General features: G+C 37.8%; 1 protein-coding gene across 1 annotated transcript in view; it reads right to left on the reverse strand.

Annotated features, from left to right (window-relative positions):
- Positions 1-1,051: 1,051 nt before the first annotated feature.
- LOC104463202 (mannosyl-oligosaccharide 1,2-alpha-mannosidase IB-like) overlaps positions 1,052-20,842 on the reverse strand; it is a gene marked incomplete at both ends in the record, with an annotated part of 28,626 nt that continues 8,835 nt past the window's right edge. Inside the window, one exon of the mRNA XM_010075433.1 lies at positions 1,052-1,307. Within this exon, the coding sequence (XP_010073735.1) occupies positions 1,052-1,307 (256 nt within the window). The remainder of the gene's footprint in view (positions 1,308-20,842) is intronic.

Raw genomic sequence — 20,842 nt, forward strand, 5'->3', positions numbered from 1 at the left:
TAACATTCTGTGATTCTGTGATCATTAAGTAAAATTCCAGTTTGGGTGATCTACCCACAGCATAGCACACAGAGTTTTTTGGTTGTTTTGTTTGTTTGTTTGTTTTGGTTTTATGAGCTAACTAAACTCAGATGACAATTTAAAAGAAGATTTAGCTGCTGTAACTACTAAGTGTTGCGGTCCTGGATGTTCTTTAATTACAGAACCTGTGCTTGTCTACCTCTAGTCTGAAACATTACTGCTTGCTAACACAATTTTTAGGCATCAGATTGCAGGGAGAGAAAAAAAAAAAAAGAAAAATAAGGCCCTACAATGTTTCTGCCATACTGGTTAGAAGTACAGACTCAAAAATACTTGGTGATAATAATAGGAAGTTAGCATTGCCAGGGCAAAAGAGGGCAATAAATCTCATGGCCAACCAGAGGTCAAAAAGATAAGACCAGAAACAGCAATTCTTATAGCATAGGCTGCCACAGAACCCAAAGCCTAAGCCAGCATCTTAGTTTGAATGCTTTACAGGTAAATGAGGCAATCTACTTAAATGACTGCTAATTTTTTAGACTCATTGAAAACATATTTTGAAAAGCATGTGATAATTTGGTAATGTGCAAATTTTAGCAGCAGGTAATTTTTCCTATCTTTTCAATACACTTTATAAACATTTAAAAATATCTCGTGACACACTAACATATCCCATTCTTTGAAAGGAACCTGACAAAGTCAGGCTCTGCTTTAAAGATGCACTTCTTGCTGTTCCATGTGTTAATGACAAACTCACTTTACACCCACACCACTAAGTTGAAGAAATCCTTAAAACAATTTTAAGTTGTCATCCAGTGAAATATTAACACCCCAACACCAGGAAAAAACATGCAATAACGCTAATGTTCATTAACACTTGATGTGCACTTTTAGCTTACTGTTTATGAAAAAGATTTGTAGATCTGTTTTTCTCTTCTTTTTAATATAAACCATAACAGCAACTAAATGCCATATACACAAATGCTATCAGATACAAGAATGGGTAGGACCACATCATCAGAATCTTTACCTCTTTAATTTTGTTCCTCTTCTCTCGGATATCCGGGTCTGTTGGTTCTCCACTGTTTATCCCTATAAGATTTGGTAAAGGAACAGGGGGCAGTGGCTTGCTGTCTTTCTTTTTCAACTCTTGCACTACTTTGTTCTTTTCTGTCTGAATCTCAGCTCGAATCTCATCACGTGATTTCTTCAATTTCTCCTTAGCCTCTTCCAGAGCCTTTTCATGATCTGCTCGGATCTTATTTCTCAGACGTTCCTCTTCTTCTCTAGAGACACAAATGCTAGTCAGCATCTCATTACTAAAAATACATTGCTTATAAACAAACTGCAGCTTCAAAACAGAAGCCACCTCTCAAGCTGGTTTATTCTAAGCAATTCTAACGATTCAGACAATTTTATTGAATTGTATTACTTCACAGCCCTGCACTATTTTTGCCATGAACTCCAAAAGAACAGCATACACATCAGCAACACTATTGTAGAAAAATGTACCATAGGGGTTTTCTAGATTATATCCAGTGCCTTTGCTCGTCTACTGAACAATTTAGAGCGGAAAAGCCCTACAACCTGTACTTCAGCTACAGGATGCGTGCAGAGGCACATCTAGCAATCATTCAGCTTAAAAAAAAAATCAGAAGGGCTCTTCCTCACCTTCTGCACAATAAATACATCATACACAACTTTTCAAGATCTGAAGTAACCACTACAAAAAAAATCGCAGCCACTCCTTTCATTAACAATGAGGTGTGAGCTGCAAGAGCTGCAAACCCCATCACAGCATGTTTTGTCTTGAATTCCATAAACCTCACAAATTAAATGCAGAATTAATTCTAAAGCCATTCTTGAACTTAAGAGCTTTCAGTAAGGCATGGTTTTGAAACTCACTATCAACGAAACCAACATCAACTCTGTTCTAAGAACAGTCTTCCATCATGACCTTAAACGATCAGAAGTTTTGAGTTTCACACACAAAACGAGAGCACTGTTTTAAAGTCTGTGTCAAACAAGAGGTTATTGTAACAACAGACAAAAATGGCCCTTTCCAGTCCTAAAAACATTTCAAGGCATCAGAGAGATATGACCAGACTCTCCATATAACACAACTTTTTCAAGCTTCTTTAGAGTTGCTCAATGACTAATGTAAGCCAAAATAGTTGTAGAGATTTTAAAGACCTAGTTACAAAAACAACACGCTCCCTCCACATTTCCTCCCCGGGGGAAAAATACTTTTTCCTTAAAGAGTGTTAAAGAGTAGACAGTGGATAACGGAAAGGAAAGAAGGCAAGCAGCAAGCCATGAAATACCAAGCTTAGCCCAATTACTTTTAGGAGGAACTTAGCCACTTGACCCATGCTGTGTGTTTTTTCCAGTATACTGAAAACACACCAATGAAAAGGAGCAACCACTGTTTGTGATGTATTAGAAAAGAATACTTCAGCTGGAGGGGACCTACAGTGATCACTTCGTCTAACTGCAATTAAAAGCCAATCCAAAGTTTACAGAAAAACTAAACACAAGATTGACAACTGTTAACCAAACACTGACAACAAATATATGAATATAACTACATGCTTAAAACGGTTATTTTTCCTATAAAGCTTATTAAAAATATTTGACAAAGTCTATGATAAACTGATAACATTTCCAGAGATTCAAACAAATTTCAAATAACTCACTGGGGTGCCATGTTGGAATATTTGGAGATATGGATAGATCTGAGCTTCACAAGTACAACAGAATTGTTTTTATTAATCTTACAGATCAAGATCATGCCATGTCTATTATAGAGCACTGTTTCACTTTTACAAAAAAAAAAAAAGGTCAAAGAACGAAGCTAGTAACGAATAACTCGCATGGAGTTATGATGCAATAATATCAGAGCAATCCCACCAGACTGGTCCATTTTATGCAAGGTTTATGACTGTTACAGTCCACTGCCCAAGGAGAGCTGATTTTAAGTCAAAGTGGAATAAACCAAGCTTTTAGTTCCAGAAATTCACAGTTCAAACCCCCAGTGCACTAGCTCTGACTGCTATCTCACAAACATCCAGTACATTTAAGTTAAACTTTATACACCTCTTTGCTCCAGTTTTTAGCTTGGGCTCAAATAGAGACTTTTTTTTAGGCACACATCTTTATTCTCAATTTTATGAAGTGTGACATCACTTGCTGTCATCCAGAAAGTAACTTCCCAGTTGACAGGCCAATGTGCATAGCATGCAGAGGGAAAAACCATGGTACTATACTATAAATGCTCTCACCAAAATGCTATGTTACACAGTGTGTTTTATTAGCTCTTATATTTTTCTTAAATGCTATTAGGTTTGCATTTCAGAAAAATTATAGCAGCACTATTATCTTTCACTCTTTCAGTACCAGAAATACAGCGCAATGTTTTAACAGATGCACTGACTGAAAAGCACTCAAACAACTTTCAAAGTGTCAAAATACTATTCTAAGAAAGAGCAAATACAATACCATTTATGTTAACTTTTACTTCTACTATGACCCACTTATGAAGGAAAATAACTTTCTTGTATTCCTGTAAAAGTTACTCACATTCTATTGTGGCAGCAATGCTCTCAATTCAATAACAAAAGCAGCTGAAAACTTCTATCACCTGAAACATTTGAAATCATGTGTCTGTAGTCTGGAAAGCTTTTCTAAGGCTAGCAGAAGGCTCTGCGTAAGATGCAGCTAGAGAGAATGAGGTCACCAGAATGAGACATCATTCCCCACAGTCATGGTCTCACCAAGAGACAGCACACTGTACACGAGCCAAAGAAAGGGCTTACACAGAACAAGAAATAGGAAATGTTACTGAACATTTAAGAATGAAAATACTTCAGTGTGGGGATAATGTATTTTGGAGGTACATTTCTCATTTTCGAAACACGGTTTCTGGGGGCAAGTAAGAGCCTTTACCTTCTACTAGGATCTACTAAAATTTCATTTAAAAATACAGAAAATCCTTTTGCAAAGGATCAACCTTCACTGAAAAAAACCTGAATTTTTAGAAAAACAGAGTAACAACGTATCTCAGACCTTAATAAAAAGATACTCAAGGTATATCCACATTAACCTAATCTGAAGAGGATGCTTTACAAGGAGTGTGCTTTATTCATAAACATAAAAGGTTTTGGTAAGAACACGTCCCCAAATACAATCCCCCTGTGTGAAAAAGATCAATGATGTTTGAGTAGTTATAGTGAGTCTGACTCACTAAAATGAGTCACTGGTGATGTGCTTTGTGCACCTTCACGATTTTGTACCATCAAGATGAAATGCCATGGAGATTTTGCCTTCACCTTTCCATTAAATTTTCAGTCCCAGGTGCTACCAATAATACTAAAAGCTCTGTCACTCTACCAACTTCATCTGTTTCTGGATTCAAACTGCCTGAAACAGCCATAAATTAGAAAACAAGATTTGAATTCATGTCTTGTTTACACTGCAGGAACCACTATATAAACATACAAAAGCTGTTGATTTCCACAGCACTATAATCCAATTAGAGTCATTAAGGAAGTCTGAATGACAGTCTGCTTCCCTTCAGTCACTCAGTAGAATACCTAAGTGTTTGAAGAAAATACACAGAGACCAACAGAGATAAATTCTAGCACTGACTGCATGATCAGCTCCAAGTCTTTCAGGAAATGACATTTTGAGACAAACATAAGAAAACAGTAAGATGAAGAGAAAGGTCAAGAGGTATTTGAGGGAGTTTATAGGAGATAGTTCAAGAGCTTCTTCTGCAGACAGATATTCTGTATGCAATTAACAATGACGGACAGCATGAGCTACAAGAAATGTCATTCTACATTCCCACTGAAGACATATTTTACTAAATATATTCAAGTATATGACCCCAATGGAAGAAAAAAAAAAAAATCACATCCCTAAATTCCAATACCACACACTTCTTGAGTTCTTAAGCAACAAGAACTAAGTGAAAATACAGAATAAAGTTAAGAATATGAGAAGATTGGAAATGTGTGACCAGCTGACAACCCCCTGTCAAGTCACACCCAAACACCAACCAGCTCCCCATCTAGCATAAGAAAAAGTGTCAGCAACAGTTCAATGCATGTAGACAGCACTACATTCAAATGCTCAGAGTTAAAGAGAAGATACCTCAGAAACAATCTAAAAATACAAAACTGGAAAGAATCCCAGCATAAACACATACACTAAAACGTGTCAAACAGTTTCCCTATCCAACTACCCACCTCACCCCACTTCTAGGCAACATAAGCAAACTCTTAAAATATAGAGTATTTTGAGTAAATCTTCAAAAACCTTACCTAACAGAAAGCTGCTGCTTCCTTCTAGTCACCCCAAGAGCTTATTCTAAAGTCTCAAGACAAAGGTTCAAGTATCATGAAACTACAGCAGTAGTGACTTTAAAACAAGCAATTTTACTAAAATAATCTATGATTAGACTGTTTTTCCCAGCAAGAACCACAAACAGACCTCACAATTGAAGCCAGAAACAGGTGCAAGCTTTTTAAACAATCACTGTAGTTAACTATTGCAGCTACTTATGTAGGATCACTGTACACACTCAAAGCATCCCTGAGCTAAATGCCATTCAGAAAAGACCACAGATTACAACACTTGACAAACAAATTACTAACCCAAACTTAATGTGCTTTCATCATGTACACACCAGCGAGTCTTTTGAACTTAGCAGCTACTAAAGCTTCACTTGCCAAGCCAATGACTTTTAACCTAGGTGTCTCCTGTCTGCTGTTTCAGAAGCGGCTCTTTAGAAACTAAATTACAATAAACCAAAAATGCTTTCAAACTTCTTCATAAGATTCAAGATCACTAAAGGAAATAACAATTAGAATGGAGTCAAGAAATGAAAACTGGTCACCAGCAACCATTCTCTCTCACACTAACAAGCAGAGCACTGGGTCACTATAGCATAAGGACAACCAGTTTATCATCATTTGGATTTTCAGCAGATGGATAGACAAGAAGTGTCAAAGCACACAAATATTTATGTAAATCTGTCATCCAGAAACAAAACCCTGTCTGGAAATTACCCTTTTGTCAAATTTAATCTTCAACTAGAGGCTACTTTCAGAGACACAGTGAAACAAAAAGATAGACACTAATTTAAAAACGAAAATCTTTGAGCATCAGTGCCTAAAAACTATTTCACACGTTAACAACAAAAGTTGCTTTTCTGTCCAGTCTTGCAGCATACATGATTTTATAACATCTACACATATTACAGCCCCATCATGATCTCCTATATGGTGAATATACATTCATGACACACAAGGACACTGGAGATATATATATACTGCCCCTCTTTGCCCAGAAAATTAACCCAAATTGCAAATTCCTTGAGTGGTTTCTTTTAGACAAAAGTGACAGAATTTCTTTCCAGCAAGTGGTTAGACTTGCATGCAACTCAAGTACTGCTCCTCAAACACAAGGAACATGAGACAGAGTCCTTATTCAAGTCCTCTTATCCCTCTCCATCCAGTTTCAGAAGTTTTTCCTTTTGCTATCACACTTATCCCTTGACCTTTTTCATGTTTGTTTCCTTTACTATCACTTGTACCAACTTAGGCTCTGACAGCTTGTTTCCTTGGGTCTTCTACAAAGGTAAGGCTACCGCTCTGTGCGCCAGTCCTCCTCATTTTCATCATTCAACTTCTTTGGACCACGCCAGGGAGAGAAGAGAATTAACCCACTGACACAGGCACTCTCCTTTAATCCTAAATACACGTTCCTAAATTCCATGTAGACATCCTCCAAACAAAATGTCCTTCCACTTCTGTACAATAAATGATGTCCCCAATTGATCTCTTCTGCAGACAAATCTTAGACCAAGAGTCCACGCCTTCAGCCACCTTCACCACTGCTCTCAAAACCTCTCATCTCTATGATGGAAGCTCACAGATCCTGTTTCAGATCGGATTTCTTGTCTAAACAAAAACCTCAGTCTCTGACATATCTTTGTAGATAGTTGGGTGTCACCTTCAAGCCAAACGAATTGTAACTTAACTTTTAATCTTCCTCCCACATCTTTTGTTCAGAAGTAGAAACTTCTCTATTGCCCAGCCTGCCAATGTCTGGGCACTCTTCCCGTTTCCTAAAACTTGGCTACACCTAAATTTTTCTGCTTAGTTTCCACGTATACATTTCTTAATCCATACAATTAGAAGCCCTCAGAGACTGATCTTGTTCCGTTCATCCAGTAATTCTGTTAGGAAGACAATCCACTTAACTACTTGCATGCTTACACCGCCTTTCCATATTTCTTTTTCTGCAAAAATTGTAATTCATTATATGTGTTTTTCTAGCACAACAGAAAGAAAAACGTCCATTTCTAGATATCTTATATGTTAAATTCACAGATTTCCATGCTGATCATTAGAGGCCACTGCTGCTTGTTACTCCTGTATCTGTCTCTACCCAATTGTTTTCCTTTGTCTTGTAATTTAGACAGGGCCTTTGGAAGCAGCTCTGGAATGAGTACAAGCAAAACCCCTGGCGAATATATCTAGAGAGAATTTCAAAAACACAGAATGAACGGGCACAAAACTTGCAGAAGGGAGCGCAGAGTTGAAGCGCATCCCCTGTGCATGAAGAACAAGCCCTCTGCAAAACTGAAAACCAAAAAAATCTTTAGTATTGCTAAGTATCTTTTATACGACTTTGGAACATAGCCAGAATTTTCATAAATCATCATAACGTAACATACCAATTAAATACTTAATTAGTAAGGTGCATTAACATAAATGACATCTCTTGTTTTCTCTCACAATGACAATAAAAAGTACAAAACATACTTCCCAGTTAAGAACAAAACAGTACAGATTCCACTATCAAATGCAGAACATGTAAACTTTTGAAGGAAAAGAAAAAAAAAAAGATGCAGGCAAGGAGTCATCCTTCAGGAATTATTTGCTTCCTATGAACAGAATTGGGAAAATTTATCTTGAGAGTCTGTCAAGTTCTGTGACCATTAGCAAAGGCATTTGTTCCTCACCTCTGTGTACAGGAACCACGTAATCTCCAGCATCAAACCCAAAAAGGAGGAGAGTGCCAAGCTCAAGTCAGTGGCTTTCTTGGGATCTGAAAGCACTGTCACAGCTGGTACAGTCAGTTTAAGTTTTACTCGTGAAGAAAGGGAGGTGTTTTCTAGCAACACTGCAACAGCTGTATTCATACTAGCAGCCAGGCATTTGTCAACGCTAAGAAGGGTCACTAAAGCCTGCAGAAGCATTTTAAGCTTACACGAAATGCCTTAGTTTTATAGTTACAGTATCAGCTGAAACACATTTTCAGAAGAAACATCAACTATTTCAGGAAGAAATACAATGCTTTAAGACTACAACAGCGACTAATGCAACTTTCATTAGTGAGAAGCAAATAAAATCTAAGTTACACACTTCACACAAGTTTACAGCTACATATAAGCAAATTCATTCAGTTTTTAGTGTTTTAGCATCATTCAGATACAAACCCTCTTCATTAGGAAAAGCAATAGATGGAAAAAGTTCAATGTAGAGCCTTAAATCACTACAGCTCTATCAAACATCACATTTAGATCCTTTCTGCTCATACGATGTACAAGAGAACAAAATTAGATTTGCCTCAAGGCACTAACATATAATCAAAAGTAGTCATTATTTCAGAATTTTGCTGATTAAAGATATTTCATTTAACAGCTGCAGCTAATTACTTCTGTGCAGAATATTTAGCCTCTGCAGAACAAGGTCTTAAATCTGATTGACAAAGCACTTACAATGCTAACATAGAGGTATTTTTTCAGAATCAATCTTATTTCTTAAAAAGGGCACTGAAAAGCCTAAGTCTTCCTAAAGGTTTATGAAATTTAGGATCTCCTCATGCTTTACAAAGAAACCTGAATGAGAAGGATATTGCTACCTGCCCTGTGCAAAATAATTTTAAATAGCTCCTGTTTCCCAGCACCATACTGACTGCAGCATCAGGTCTGCCTTTCCAGTTAGTGCCCCAGTGAGACAGATTTTTTTTAAGTAATAAGATGGAAGAACTTTACAAGAAGCAGGAGTGAAAAATACATATGTACTATAGTAATAAGAAAAAAATAAATCTGTATCGACCAACATCTGGAAATGAGTTTATTTTGATGCAGGATTCAAAAAGCCCCAAAAACCAGTAGGATAATTTTCATTCAAAACTGCAGAACTGCAGAAGCCTACTACAATTAACGATGTCAAACCACAGAATTTCCTACTATAAACCACTCTAAGTTGGTGGAAATACCAACCAAATATGTATATAGCAATGTATTTACACTCTGCTCACCACAGTCAAGTCTAAGACAGTATAGACAAACATCTTGCATACTGTTTTACTTATTGATATAAAAAACAGTTTGATCAAGGCAGAATAACACTTAGCTGGTCCTGTGATACTGTGAAAACAATCAACTGGGTTCTCATGCAAGACCAACACGTCATCTCTGCTCCCTACCAAAGGGGGCATCTTTACAAATAAGAACATTTACCTCTAGGACAAAGCAGTCCCACTAATGTTGATGGCCCAGATCAGATACTGAAGCATATCCTCAAGCAGAAATAAAAGGAAGTAGAGCACTCTGTTTACAAAGCATCAAACTCTTAGATCTTATTTTATGTCCAGTCTACTACTATTGCCAAGAACTAAGTTTCCAATAGGGAAGGGGAGGAAGAAAAAAAAAAAAGAAAAAAGCAGCACACCAAAACACACCAACACACCAAAACCCAAAAAGACAAACCCAGCAACAAAACCTGGGAAGGAAAATAAGAGTGGTGATTTGGCATATATCACAACAGCTGCTGCAGAGGCTGAAGCATTTTCCATACCACTCAAAGCTCACCTTTCTCAGAGGTTATCATACCACAATCTTTACAAAAGTTTTTTATTTTTCCTTTATTCTATCCAAAATTCAGTATCTGTGAACACTCGTTTTTCACAATGATAAAAACAAACCTGCTTTGATAGCAACTTTTTCCCAGGAAAACCAGAGTCCTACTTAAGCTGCCCCATATTAAACAGAATCCTAAAATTAGCCAAAATTAGATGGCCAATTTTAGATTCAAAAAATAGATTCAAATACCTGAAAGCCAAGACTATTGATTTCTGCTACACCTGAATTCTTACCCTTTTGAACACATGAAAAGGCACATTAAAGCTGCATATGCAAGTGCAGAACTAGGACTTCCTACAATACTTATTAACATTCTCTAGCGTTAAAAGTTTTGGTTTTTCCAAAATATAATTCTTACATAATTTTTTTACCTAAAGAGAATGAGTCATGGGTCCCTTTTTGTACAACACCAGCTCTGTGGAAGCTTGCACTACTGTACTGACTTGCTAGCCCGTCACCCTCTGTGCTAGCTACATTGCCTGAGAGTTGTGCCAAGACAGGATGCTGGGTTCATAACCTTAGATTTGTACAGGAATTTTGGGGGCAGCCGAAGACAGAAACAAGAACCAAGTGACAACAAAGGAACTCCAATTATATATATTCATTACACACATCATCTTTGCTTTCCCTTTCCCAATCTTCTTGCTCACAGAACTACCAACCTCCCCTTTTGCACATTATACTGCCAGAGGAGGAAAAAAGTTCCTGGAGGCATGCAGAAAATCTTCAGGAGTGACTGAAAAGACCCAAACAGCCTCCAGAAAATGAACAAGTTTCAAATAGGAGCCTTAGCCAGCCAAGAAACTCCTTTTCCTTCTGCATACCCACATGGAAAAGAAAAAAAGGAATTTCTTAGCACACCGATTGATTATAGCATGCTCTTGTTCAGGCAGTTTAGCCCAGTAACAGAACATGCGATATTAGTTTGACTAACAAGCTATAGAGTTGCCTAACACTTCACCAGAGATACAGAGACGGAAGTATGAGAGAACCTTTAAGCAAAAGATAAACAGGATTTTATATGTTTACCTTCACAAGATATAGGTTGAATACTATTCCAGATATAGCAGATATCAAAGGCTTGCTGCAAATACTATGTAAGAATGTCACAGAGAAAGCTTCATTAATTCCTTGCAATGGAAATTGCTAAATATAAACACATTAAATACTTAATATACCAGGATAGCCTCACTCTCCACATGTGGTAGGACTGATGATGCTTCTGTGACATTCCACATAGACATTATAAGCTTGTTTCAAAATGAAAGAAAAAGAGGGGACAAACTTGAAAAGAATTTTCCAAAAACAAATAACAATAAAACCCACACTAAACATGAGAGTTTCTTCCAGGAAGAACAATACTAGAAAGAAGAAAACTCATTGTCTATTCTTGTTTTGGGGAGAGAAGAAAAAAAAAAAAAAAAAAAACCCCAAGCAAACCATAAAACAGACCAGAGAAACTTTTCAAGCAACACAAGGAAATACCTCTATTAACACAGTTTTCTATAAATTAACTTGATTTTATTTTGTTAAGAATGGGGCTTGAAAGTTTTTTCCAATTGTTATCTGCAACTAAATAAAAAAGTTAAATGCCAACTGTGAGCAGCAATGTCTGACTTTTGAAAGTGTCAAGTAAGTAACCTTAAGAATAGAGCTTGGGACACTAGAAAAGAAAAACAGGGTGCCAAAAGACATTTGCTGTATAGAATTGTTTTTGGGGGTAGGGGAGTGTTTTTTAAGGAAACTAAGAAGCAGCAAGCACTAAAACTTATGAAAATCATCTTAACATCCCAAAATGGTAATGTTGGAGCTTTACATCCATAAGACTCTACCATTTGGGCTAACAGAGGATGCCAGCCTCCTGCTATCAGTTACTGTGTAGGCCAACAAAAGGGGAAAAGAAAAACACCTCGACAGGGTTTCAGACCTATCGGCTTGCAGGGAAAAAAAAAAAGAGACTCCAGATACAGTTTCACATGATATTTAAGCCGATTAATACCTAGATAATGCCAAGTGAAAGGTCCCACTCAACCTTGCACCAGCTCTGGCACTTGTCTGGGGCTGGTGAACTGACTGAGGATCTTAACACAGCAAACTGTCTGCGGAGTCGGTAGTGCTCACCTGGATATTTGTTTGTTCTGAGGTTTCTTGCATGGGGTTAGCTCCCTGAATTAGCTGACAGTAGAATCAGATGACAGCCAAAGCTAACATGGGTAAAGAAGCAGGAGTAATCTTCCCTCTACAGATGAGTCCACACAGCCTTCCTTTAACAGAGCCTGCCAGAAACAAATGTGTAAACTGCAGCTTTAAGGTGACTAGTACGAGAAATGAAACTATCTGTAAAGCTTGGAAGTAAACAAAGCCAACAGTAATAAAGCAAGGATCTGCTGGAAACTGAGGACTACTGGATAAAATCACAGTAAGATAAATGAACTGACTGGACAACCCACACAACACCTAGAGCAGAGATCACTAACGCAAGCACAAGCCACAGCTGGTTAAGTCCACACATGTGGACTAGCAAGAGAATATCCCTGGATGAGTAAGAGTCACCCACCATCAGCAGGGGTCCTCTCTCCTGACCACCAGCCAGACAGTGCACAGAAACACAGCTTCTCTTCTGTTGCTGCAGTGAGTCACTGACAACTAGAAAATTAGTGGTTCTGTAGCAACAAGTCAACCAGCATGTGAATAATGCTTGTATGTCTACATACGCTGCTGATTTATTAGGTTAAAGATTAGTTGTGTATAACTTCACACTGTTATGTGATTAACAGTAACAGTTGAAATATTGGTTTGTGTAATAAAGGATATTATCACTCTATATTTCTTGTGTTGGTCACCATCTCTGTGCAAATCATTCTAAGTTTCAGGGCTTCAGTTACCCTACAAAAACAAGCTCCCTTGCTCCTTATGCTGGTACTCAGAAGATAAGGCAGCAAGCTGGTCAGCCAGCAGTGAGCTGAGCCAGCTGAAAAATCACTGATCGTTTAGGGCCAAATGAGGTCTTCTCACTGGTTGACTGCCCACTCTGCTGTTGGGGTGAGGATACAGGTAAAACTAAAAAGGCTGGGGACACAGCAGAACAGAACATGAGCTTAAGTGTTACAGACCTGCATGTTCAAGGATCTTAAATTTGAGCCAAGCTATGTTTTCTGCACACACACTCACATGGCCATTAACCCCAGTCACTGCCTCCCCTACCATCACCTCTATCCCCTCACTCAGCCACATGGTTTCCTCTCCTCTAGTTTATCCCAATGATATTGCTTCCTTCATCAGATAAGAGTCACTCCCCACCACCCTAAATTTTATTTATGCCTTACTGAACACCAGCTTGCTTTAAATGTCTACTCTCCCCAAGGCCACTCTGATTAATCTTTGATATCTCACTCAGCCAGTGCCCACCTCTTCTTATGCCTCAAACAACATTTATCTTTTTCTACTTCAGGGAAAAAGGGGAGGAAAGCAAAAGGCACTATTTCATAGTCATCCCACCCCTTTTTATTTTGTTCCATTTGTAGCTCCCATCTCCAGCTACCAAAGAGAGAAATTAATTGCTGCTCATCACCACCACCACAGCCCTCTGCTAGCCCTGCCTCAATTTCTCCCTCCAGGTTCCTAATCAGGTACTTCTTTCCCTTTTCCCACCCCTTATACTGGAAAAATTAGAATTATATTAACTGAAGCAATGTATTCTTCCTGATGTCTGTGTTCAAAAGGGGTACCACAGTAAGTGTGGTTTACACCATGAGTCTTCTCAGCAGCCTGATCTCCATCTGTAAACCCCAAGACTCACCAACTGAAGAAAACCAGCTGGAGAATGTTAGTGATTTAAAGCAATACCCATGATATTAGTGTGGTCCTAGTCTAAAATTCTCAATTGTTCAAATATAAAATAAGTTGACAGAAAAATACACATAAAGAGAGAAAGGCTATTGCAAAGTGAAAGTAGCAAACACTATATAATGTAGACTCAGATGGCAAACTTTCAGGTAAGCAGATGGTACTAGACTTCTCGGCATGGGAAACCCTCTGGCAAGTTCTACAGAGCTCTGAGGAAGTGACTACCCTCACACAGATGTTCTGTCGATGCAAGCTACCACATTTCCATAATGTTACTCTACTCAAGCTTCCCGTGTTGCTTTGCACATCCCAGAAGCAGCAGTGCTTCTAAGCACGTACTGCTCAGATTTATCCTCCACCTAGAACTGTTACCATATAGCTATATGGTAAATTGATACCTGTATATCAATGAAATATTTTTCATTATCAATTCATTGATAATTCAATTCATTGTTGATTTCATTATCAACAGGTATCAATTGATACCTGTATATCAATGAAATATATTTAAACAAAAACAGAATAGTAGTCAATACGCATGGTGCCATAAGCCACACACTAAAATGTTGTATGGCAAAGTGCATGAAGAGAAAGAGAAGGAGGAAATCCCTGAGATGTACCCACATGAGACTGATACGAGCTCTTCACTCCAGAGGGACAACACCACTAGGGGTGTGCAGTGTAGTCTAAACACAGGTGTACAGCAATTTCTCTTGACTTGCTCCTCTTGCCACTAGGACAGAGTTGGGCACAACCCTTCAGGCTAATACAGCATCAGTGCCAGTCAATTAGCGTTTCTGTGGCACAAGAGCAGCATTTGATTAGTCTGAAAGACACAGATCAGCTCCTTGCATCACAGGATTGACAGGATCACACCAGTCACCAGCACTCCCTTCCCTCTATGTGGCAACAGTTTAAAATGTAGCCCAGCTTAACAGAAATTGGAAGAATTTTGGGTCAAAAATAGAAAAAAAATTATTGGAACTTAAATCTCAGAATATCAATAGCTTTCAGAAGGCATGTCATGAGAAAAAACACAGACAGGACAGGAGCAGCAGGCAATGTTGTTAAACACAATCCTTATTTTCAGGGAATAAAAACAAATTATATATACCACTTATTATATACTGTGTTTCAAAAAGATTTCATATAAGAGACACAGACTGCAGTGTAGATATACTTTTAACAGTAATATTGGATTAATTAAAATGGAAATACTCTGTATAAATTCTTCTCTCACATAGCACCCCTGGGACCGGTTAGAAGGAAAGAAGAGCAAAGCTTTATAACTCTCTATGTGGCAAATCAGCCAAAACAGTAACTAAAGACAGAGCAACAAAATACCTGGAAATCATGATGTACAGTCTAATCTGCACTGTTTCACAGAGCAAAACTGTATCGCATTACTCCCAAAGTTCCTTAATCTTGTCAATAAAGCAGAGGATGAAAGACAACTAGTGACAAATTATTTAGCCTTCCAGCTGTTTTTAATAAGTTTCCACATTAAAATAATCTACCCTGCTAACAAACTACAGAATTTTGATTCACGAGACAGATAATCAGGTGTTGAGGATTTTTTCCTTTTAAAAAAGGACAGAAAAGCAACACTGGATCAGTAACTAACCACCCCCCAAAAAAAAATGTAACAATGCAAGGCTCACACTGCTCAGTACAGTTACGAAAGCAGTTTTTTGCACGTCAGAAGAGAATACAGTCCCCATCACAGAATCACAGGAAGGTTGAGGTTGGAAGAGAGCTCTGACGGTCCAACCACCCTGCTCAAGCAGGGCCACCTAGAGCTAGTTGCCCAGGACCATGTCCAGACAGCTTCTGAATATCTTCAAGGATGTAGATATCATTACCATAAATTAGGTAGTGGAGTTTCTTCATATATGAGCAAACTGCAGAGGATACCAGTGATAAGCTTCACACTGAAAAAGACACCTTCCTAACTGCAATGTCTTCCCACTGAGTAAACAATATTGTTGCCAGCCAACTAAACTAGTAAAATCCAGCACTTTAGACTAAGGAATGACCAACCCATAGACAAGGTAAGGACATTAGCATCGCAATGGTAAATGCAACAGAATGCAAGAAGAGTACAGAAGAGAAAATTGTGATGTGTAAACTGCTCTTACACATTACCATTAAAAGTCAGCTAAAGATGACTTGGCATTCTTTGGGAACTCCTAAGCAGATCTTTGTTCATATACATCTGCAATAAAAATATTGTCAGGATGCAAGAAGTGAAACAAAATACAGCAAACAAGTAATGTTCCAGTAGCGTACACATCTAGAACTTTAGTACAGTAGTACATCTAGTATGTACATCTAGATCTGTCTGGTAAGTTTTTCATAAACCTATGATAACATTAACAGACTAAACTAGAGCGGTGAAACGTTGATCAACAGCCATCAATACTATTTCCAGTATCAGTGAAATATTTTAATATTAAAATATTTTACAGACTACATATACAGGCTTTAGATGTATGCAACAGATGAGTTGGACACAAACTACTTTTGACATGACCAAGGCAGAAAATACACAGAAGTACCACAGCCCAGAACACGCAACTAAAACAACAGAAGAGCAGGGGACATAAAATGTCTCAATTTGATCTTTGAATTGTCTTCATCTGTAGAATCTCAGATTTTTCAGATAGCCTTATAAACACCACATAGTACACACTGTGTGATCTTCCTCTGCTAATTTGCTTAATACAATCATGTATACAACCAGCATGAAAAGTCAAATTTCTTCCTTCTCCACCACCACCGTAGTCAACTTTCTAAACTCCCAGCAACAAAATGCAGCTCACAGACAGTTGTAGCCACATATTTGATTCCTCTAAGGTTAAATTAAAATCTGTTTCATTAGCTATCAAAGGATTACAACAACTTCCTTCCTTCCTTTCATGAAAAAGAGGTAATTTCCCTAAAATATATTATCTGTAACATAACAGTACATAATTAAGAAAGAGATGACTCAAACAGGATAACATTGTTGATTTGACTAATGGAAACTCTGGAACTACAAGACAGCCCACAACTCTACTGGCTGTAGGCAACTAAATCACGTTTATTTCAAGAAGTTCAGACCCAACAGTTTCAAACATACTGGTCCAGAGTAAACAAGCATGCAGTCTCAAGATCATCAAACCAAGAGTTTCAACTCTTTACAACCCAAAGTCCAGTGTGAGCTTGGGCTCAGCTCTACAAAAAACAAACTGTTACATTATGAGAAGATAATCTCATGGCTGTAAGCCACAAAAAGGCAAGAAAAACAGTGAAACTGCTGAGACGCTAACTTAAGACAAAAATATTGACTCAGGCATACAATCTGAGAAAAAAAGAAGAGTTAGAATATGTTGACTCAAGAATCAACCCACTCCAAAAATCAAAGGAGGATGATATTTTCCTACCTTACACCTTCCAGGCCAGCAGGGACTCATCCAGCTGGTAAGCACATTAATCCTCAGTAAACAGCCTAACTAGCTAGGCTCTCTGCACAAAGACAGCAAATAACTGCTGTGTATTTCCTGCCTGAGGAACCTCTGTGTATGCTGGAAGATGCCAAACACATATACCCATGGCAATTTTCTAGAGAAAGACTAAAATTCTGAAGATTAATGCTGTGGCAAAAAGATCATCTCCTTGCAGCCATTGTCAAGCATAGAAGTTAGAACTAATTGGAAGTTCTTTCCAACCCTAAAGGAAAGATGCTGCAAAATCAAGCATTCAGACTACTAAATGGAAGCTTAATTCCCTCCCCTATAAATACCATGTCACCTTCAGTCACTATCATTTTGGATTCCAGAAAGAAGGGATGGGGGAGAAATAAAGAACACAAAACATGGTCATTAAGATGGCTGTCAAAGCCGAATGGAGCTTTCCTCCCTGAGGATTTCTTAACTTTTACAGAGACTTTTTTATTTAATCTTGCTTCTCAGAGGTTCATGTTCAGTCATTCTTAATGGTTTAAAAGATGAGGCAGTATTAGCCACCTATCACCACAACATGTTTGGGGACCACACCTAGCCTTTGTGGGAGTAACACTGGGGGCAAAGGATAGCTGTGATCTGAAAAAAAGCATGGCATAAACAAACATCATAAAAACTTCTGGGTTATACAACTATAGATATAGTATATCCAACTCCTCCTATCCTTCCCTCCCCTCCCGGATAGCTGGGATCTGAAAAAAAGCATGGCATAAAGAAACATCATAAAAAACTTCTGGGTTATACAACTATAGATATAGTATATCCAACTCCTCCTATCCTTCCCTCCCCTCCCAGCCTTCCCATCTCCACATAGCAGAGAAGATGCTGTTTGAGATCTCAGACTATACAACTACTGGATAGCACTTGCCACCTTCACAGCCCTGTTTTATTTCAACTATTGAGCATGGAACGGAAAACAGTAGGGTCAAATTCCTAAAAATAAGTGACCGATTCTATAAAAAGGAGAGGTAGAGCAGAAACCGAAAACAAAGTCTAAAACCAAAAAACATCTGCCACAAATGCTTGTGAACAGTTTGATGTAAGACTTTCTAAATCTCAAAAGGCATTCTATTTTAAGCATTATTGAACCCACCTGAAAGCTGGTGAGGCAAGGTTATAGCTGATGCAGTTTAAGGCAATTTTTCAAGACAGCTCGAAAGAACTCTATTTACAGTCTGAACAAGTTCCAGAATTTTTTTCTTACTAACAGAAGTCAGATAGAAAAATGAATTCGTTAAGTATCAGATTTAAGGAATTTTTTTAATGCTTTCACATATTCTAGTTACTAGAACACTAGACAATATTGCATAGTTTGCTTTTTTCCTAGAAATTCTACACTATGAACCCATGAAGATTCAAAACAAACTTGCCAGGGAACCAGAGAACAGCAAGTAATCATGACTTACTCAAAAATTGTACACACCACTTTGGAATTCGAGCTGGTTGTTGGATTTTAAATTGTTACTGTATGAAAGGAAGCTTCATTGATATTTCTTTGGGTTTTTTCATTTTAAACTCAAAACGCACTTCACATTTTTCCAGGATCACCACCAGCAAATTCTAGAGTATGAAAAATTTTGAATAAAATTACATACCTTAATGGACTAAAACACAATCTTGTGCTGGGGATTGAGCAGGTGACTTGTGTCAGTATCTGAACCTCCCAGAGCAAGTAAAGGTGGCATTTTCTCTGCAGTGCCTTAAAGTTTCTTCTGCAAGTGTTCCTGCAGGTTACATTACCATTTGAAACATCACATATTTCATGGAGCATAATGATTCAGGCATCTTGCCAAATTGACACGAATACGTCAAGCCTCATTTTTCTTTATAATAGTAGTAGACTGGATGATCTTGTCCCACTGTAGTGTGACAGCCAGATGCTATTCTGAGAAAATTATGTCTAAAGAGGGGAGAGGGTGTGCCCAGCAAATGGCTATGCATAACTGCAATAGCATATCCATCTGAATAAAATTAGTACTCAAGTGATTTATAGAAATCAAAATAAACATATCAAAAGACTACACATGTATCAAAACAAGAGCAAAGCAAGGACCTGAGGTTCACATGAAGTGTTAGTAACACAATCTCAAAAGCTCTGTTGTTTCACACACACACTGAAGAACAAAGTCAGCATTAGGCATTTGACTTTACGAGTCAATAAACTGTTCCCATTGCCTACTCTGGCCAGCAACCAGCTACCAAAGGCTGCAATGTCAACATAGGACTGGGTAAAAGCCAGCCAGAAAGATTCCAGGTTCTCTTCCATCACTATTTTTTTGGTGTTGTTCTTCACATCAAGTAATACCAAGAATAATGGGGTGATGGGGTTTTTGTTGTTTGTTTCTGGGTAGGTGTTTTTGGTGGGGTTTGGCATTGTCTTTATAGAAGAACTTCCTTTGGTTACCAATACAACTTTGACTTATTCCAAATCATTCTGTTCACCAATGTCATTATAAGAAAAAGCTGAACCAAATTCATAACAGAAGTTATTTGTAAAAACTTCCGGTAGAATATCAGCTAACTCGTTAGCCATTGGTTTTAAAGTTTCACATGAAGTATTGAAATGACAGCAATAACAATTTATTATCCACTTCACTGAGCAGTTTAAAGATATCACATATATAGATACCTTGGTATCCTTCCATAGGTATCAGTCCTTCAATATGAGAAAGTTCTCAGATGTGATAAAAACTTTTTAAAAAGTGTCCGTTATCAGGGTGACAGTTATTGCAGTGAAGTTAAGTTCCCTTCCATCATCTGGGATGTGAATCAGTAATTCATTTCACATAGAAATAGGCATAACATTCATACTCTATGAACTTTTCACTGCACTGACCTGGAACAACTTAACAAGTATAACAGTTAGTAGATTCAACTTGACTGCTTTTCATTACCTAATTTTTTTTTAAGTTCCGAGTAACAACAACTGGTTAAAATAACACGCAAGATATATTGATAAAATGGAAGTTAAATTTATTTATTTATTAGCATTATTTCTCATTTGTTTTGACTTTTCCTATTTACTGGAAAATGGCTGTTTCTACAGACCCATTAATATTCTAATTGCTGTGGATTCTACTGTCTCTAGAAGGTGGAATTATTCACAAAAGTAGAAATTTGAGTTCTCTGAATACCCTTTATAACATTAGAACTCCATGATGCAGAAGAGCCCACGTACCCCTCTGCAGTATTTTCTTCTCCAAACACTGTGCACTGCAATTTGGAATTCAATACATGCATTACTCAATAATTTGGAGAACATTTTCCACTCAAATAGAAGCCAACGACAGCAGAACAGATGCCTTTAGGAAACTAAGGATGTGTGATTATAGCACTGGGAAAAGACACATCTGGAATTATTAAATTCAGAATTAAAGAGCCTTCGGTGTTTCCAAGATAAACCTGATTTGAGATTTAAAAGGTCACTAGAAACATGGTTCTTAGTCAAACTAGTTCACATTATCATTTTTTCAGGACCGAATTTTCTCTTTCTTTGGGGGGGGGGGGGGGGGGGGGGGGGGGGGGAAATTTA

Source organism: Pterocles gutturalis, unplaced genomic scaffold, assembly GCF_000699245.1.
Source record: "Pterocles gutturalis isolate BGI_N339 unplaced genomic scaffold, ASM69924v1 scaffold25762, whole genome shotgun sequence".
NCBI lineage: Eukaryota > Metazoa > Chordata > Aves > Pterocliformes > Pteroclidae > Pterocles > Pterocles gutturalis.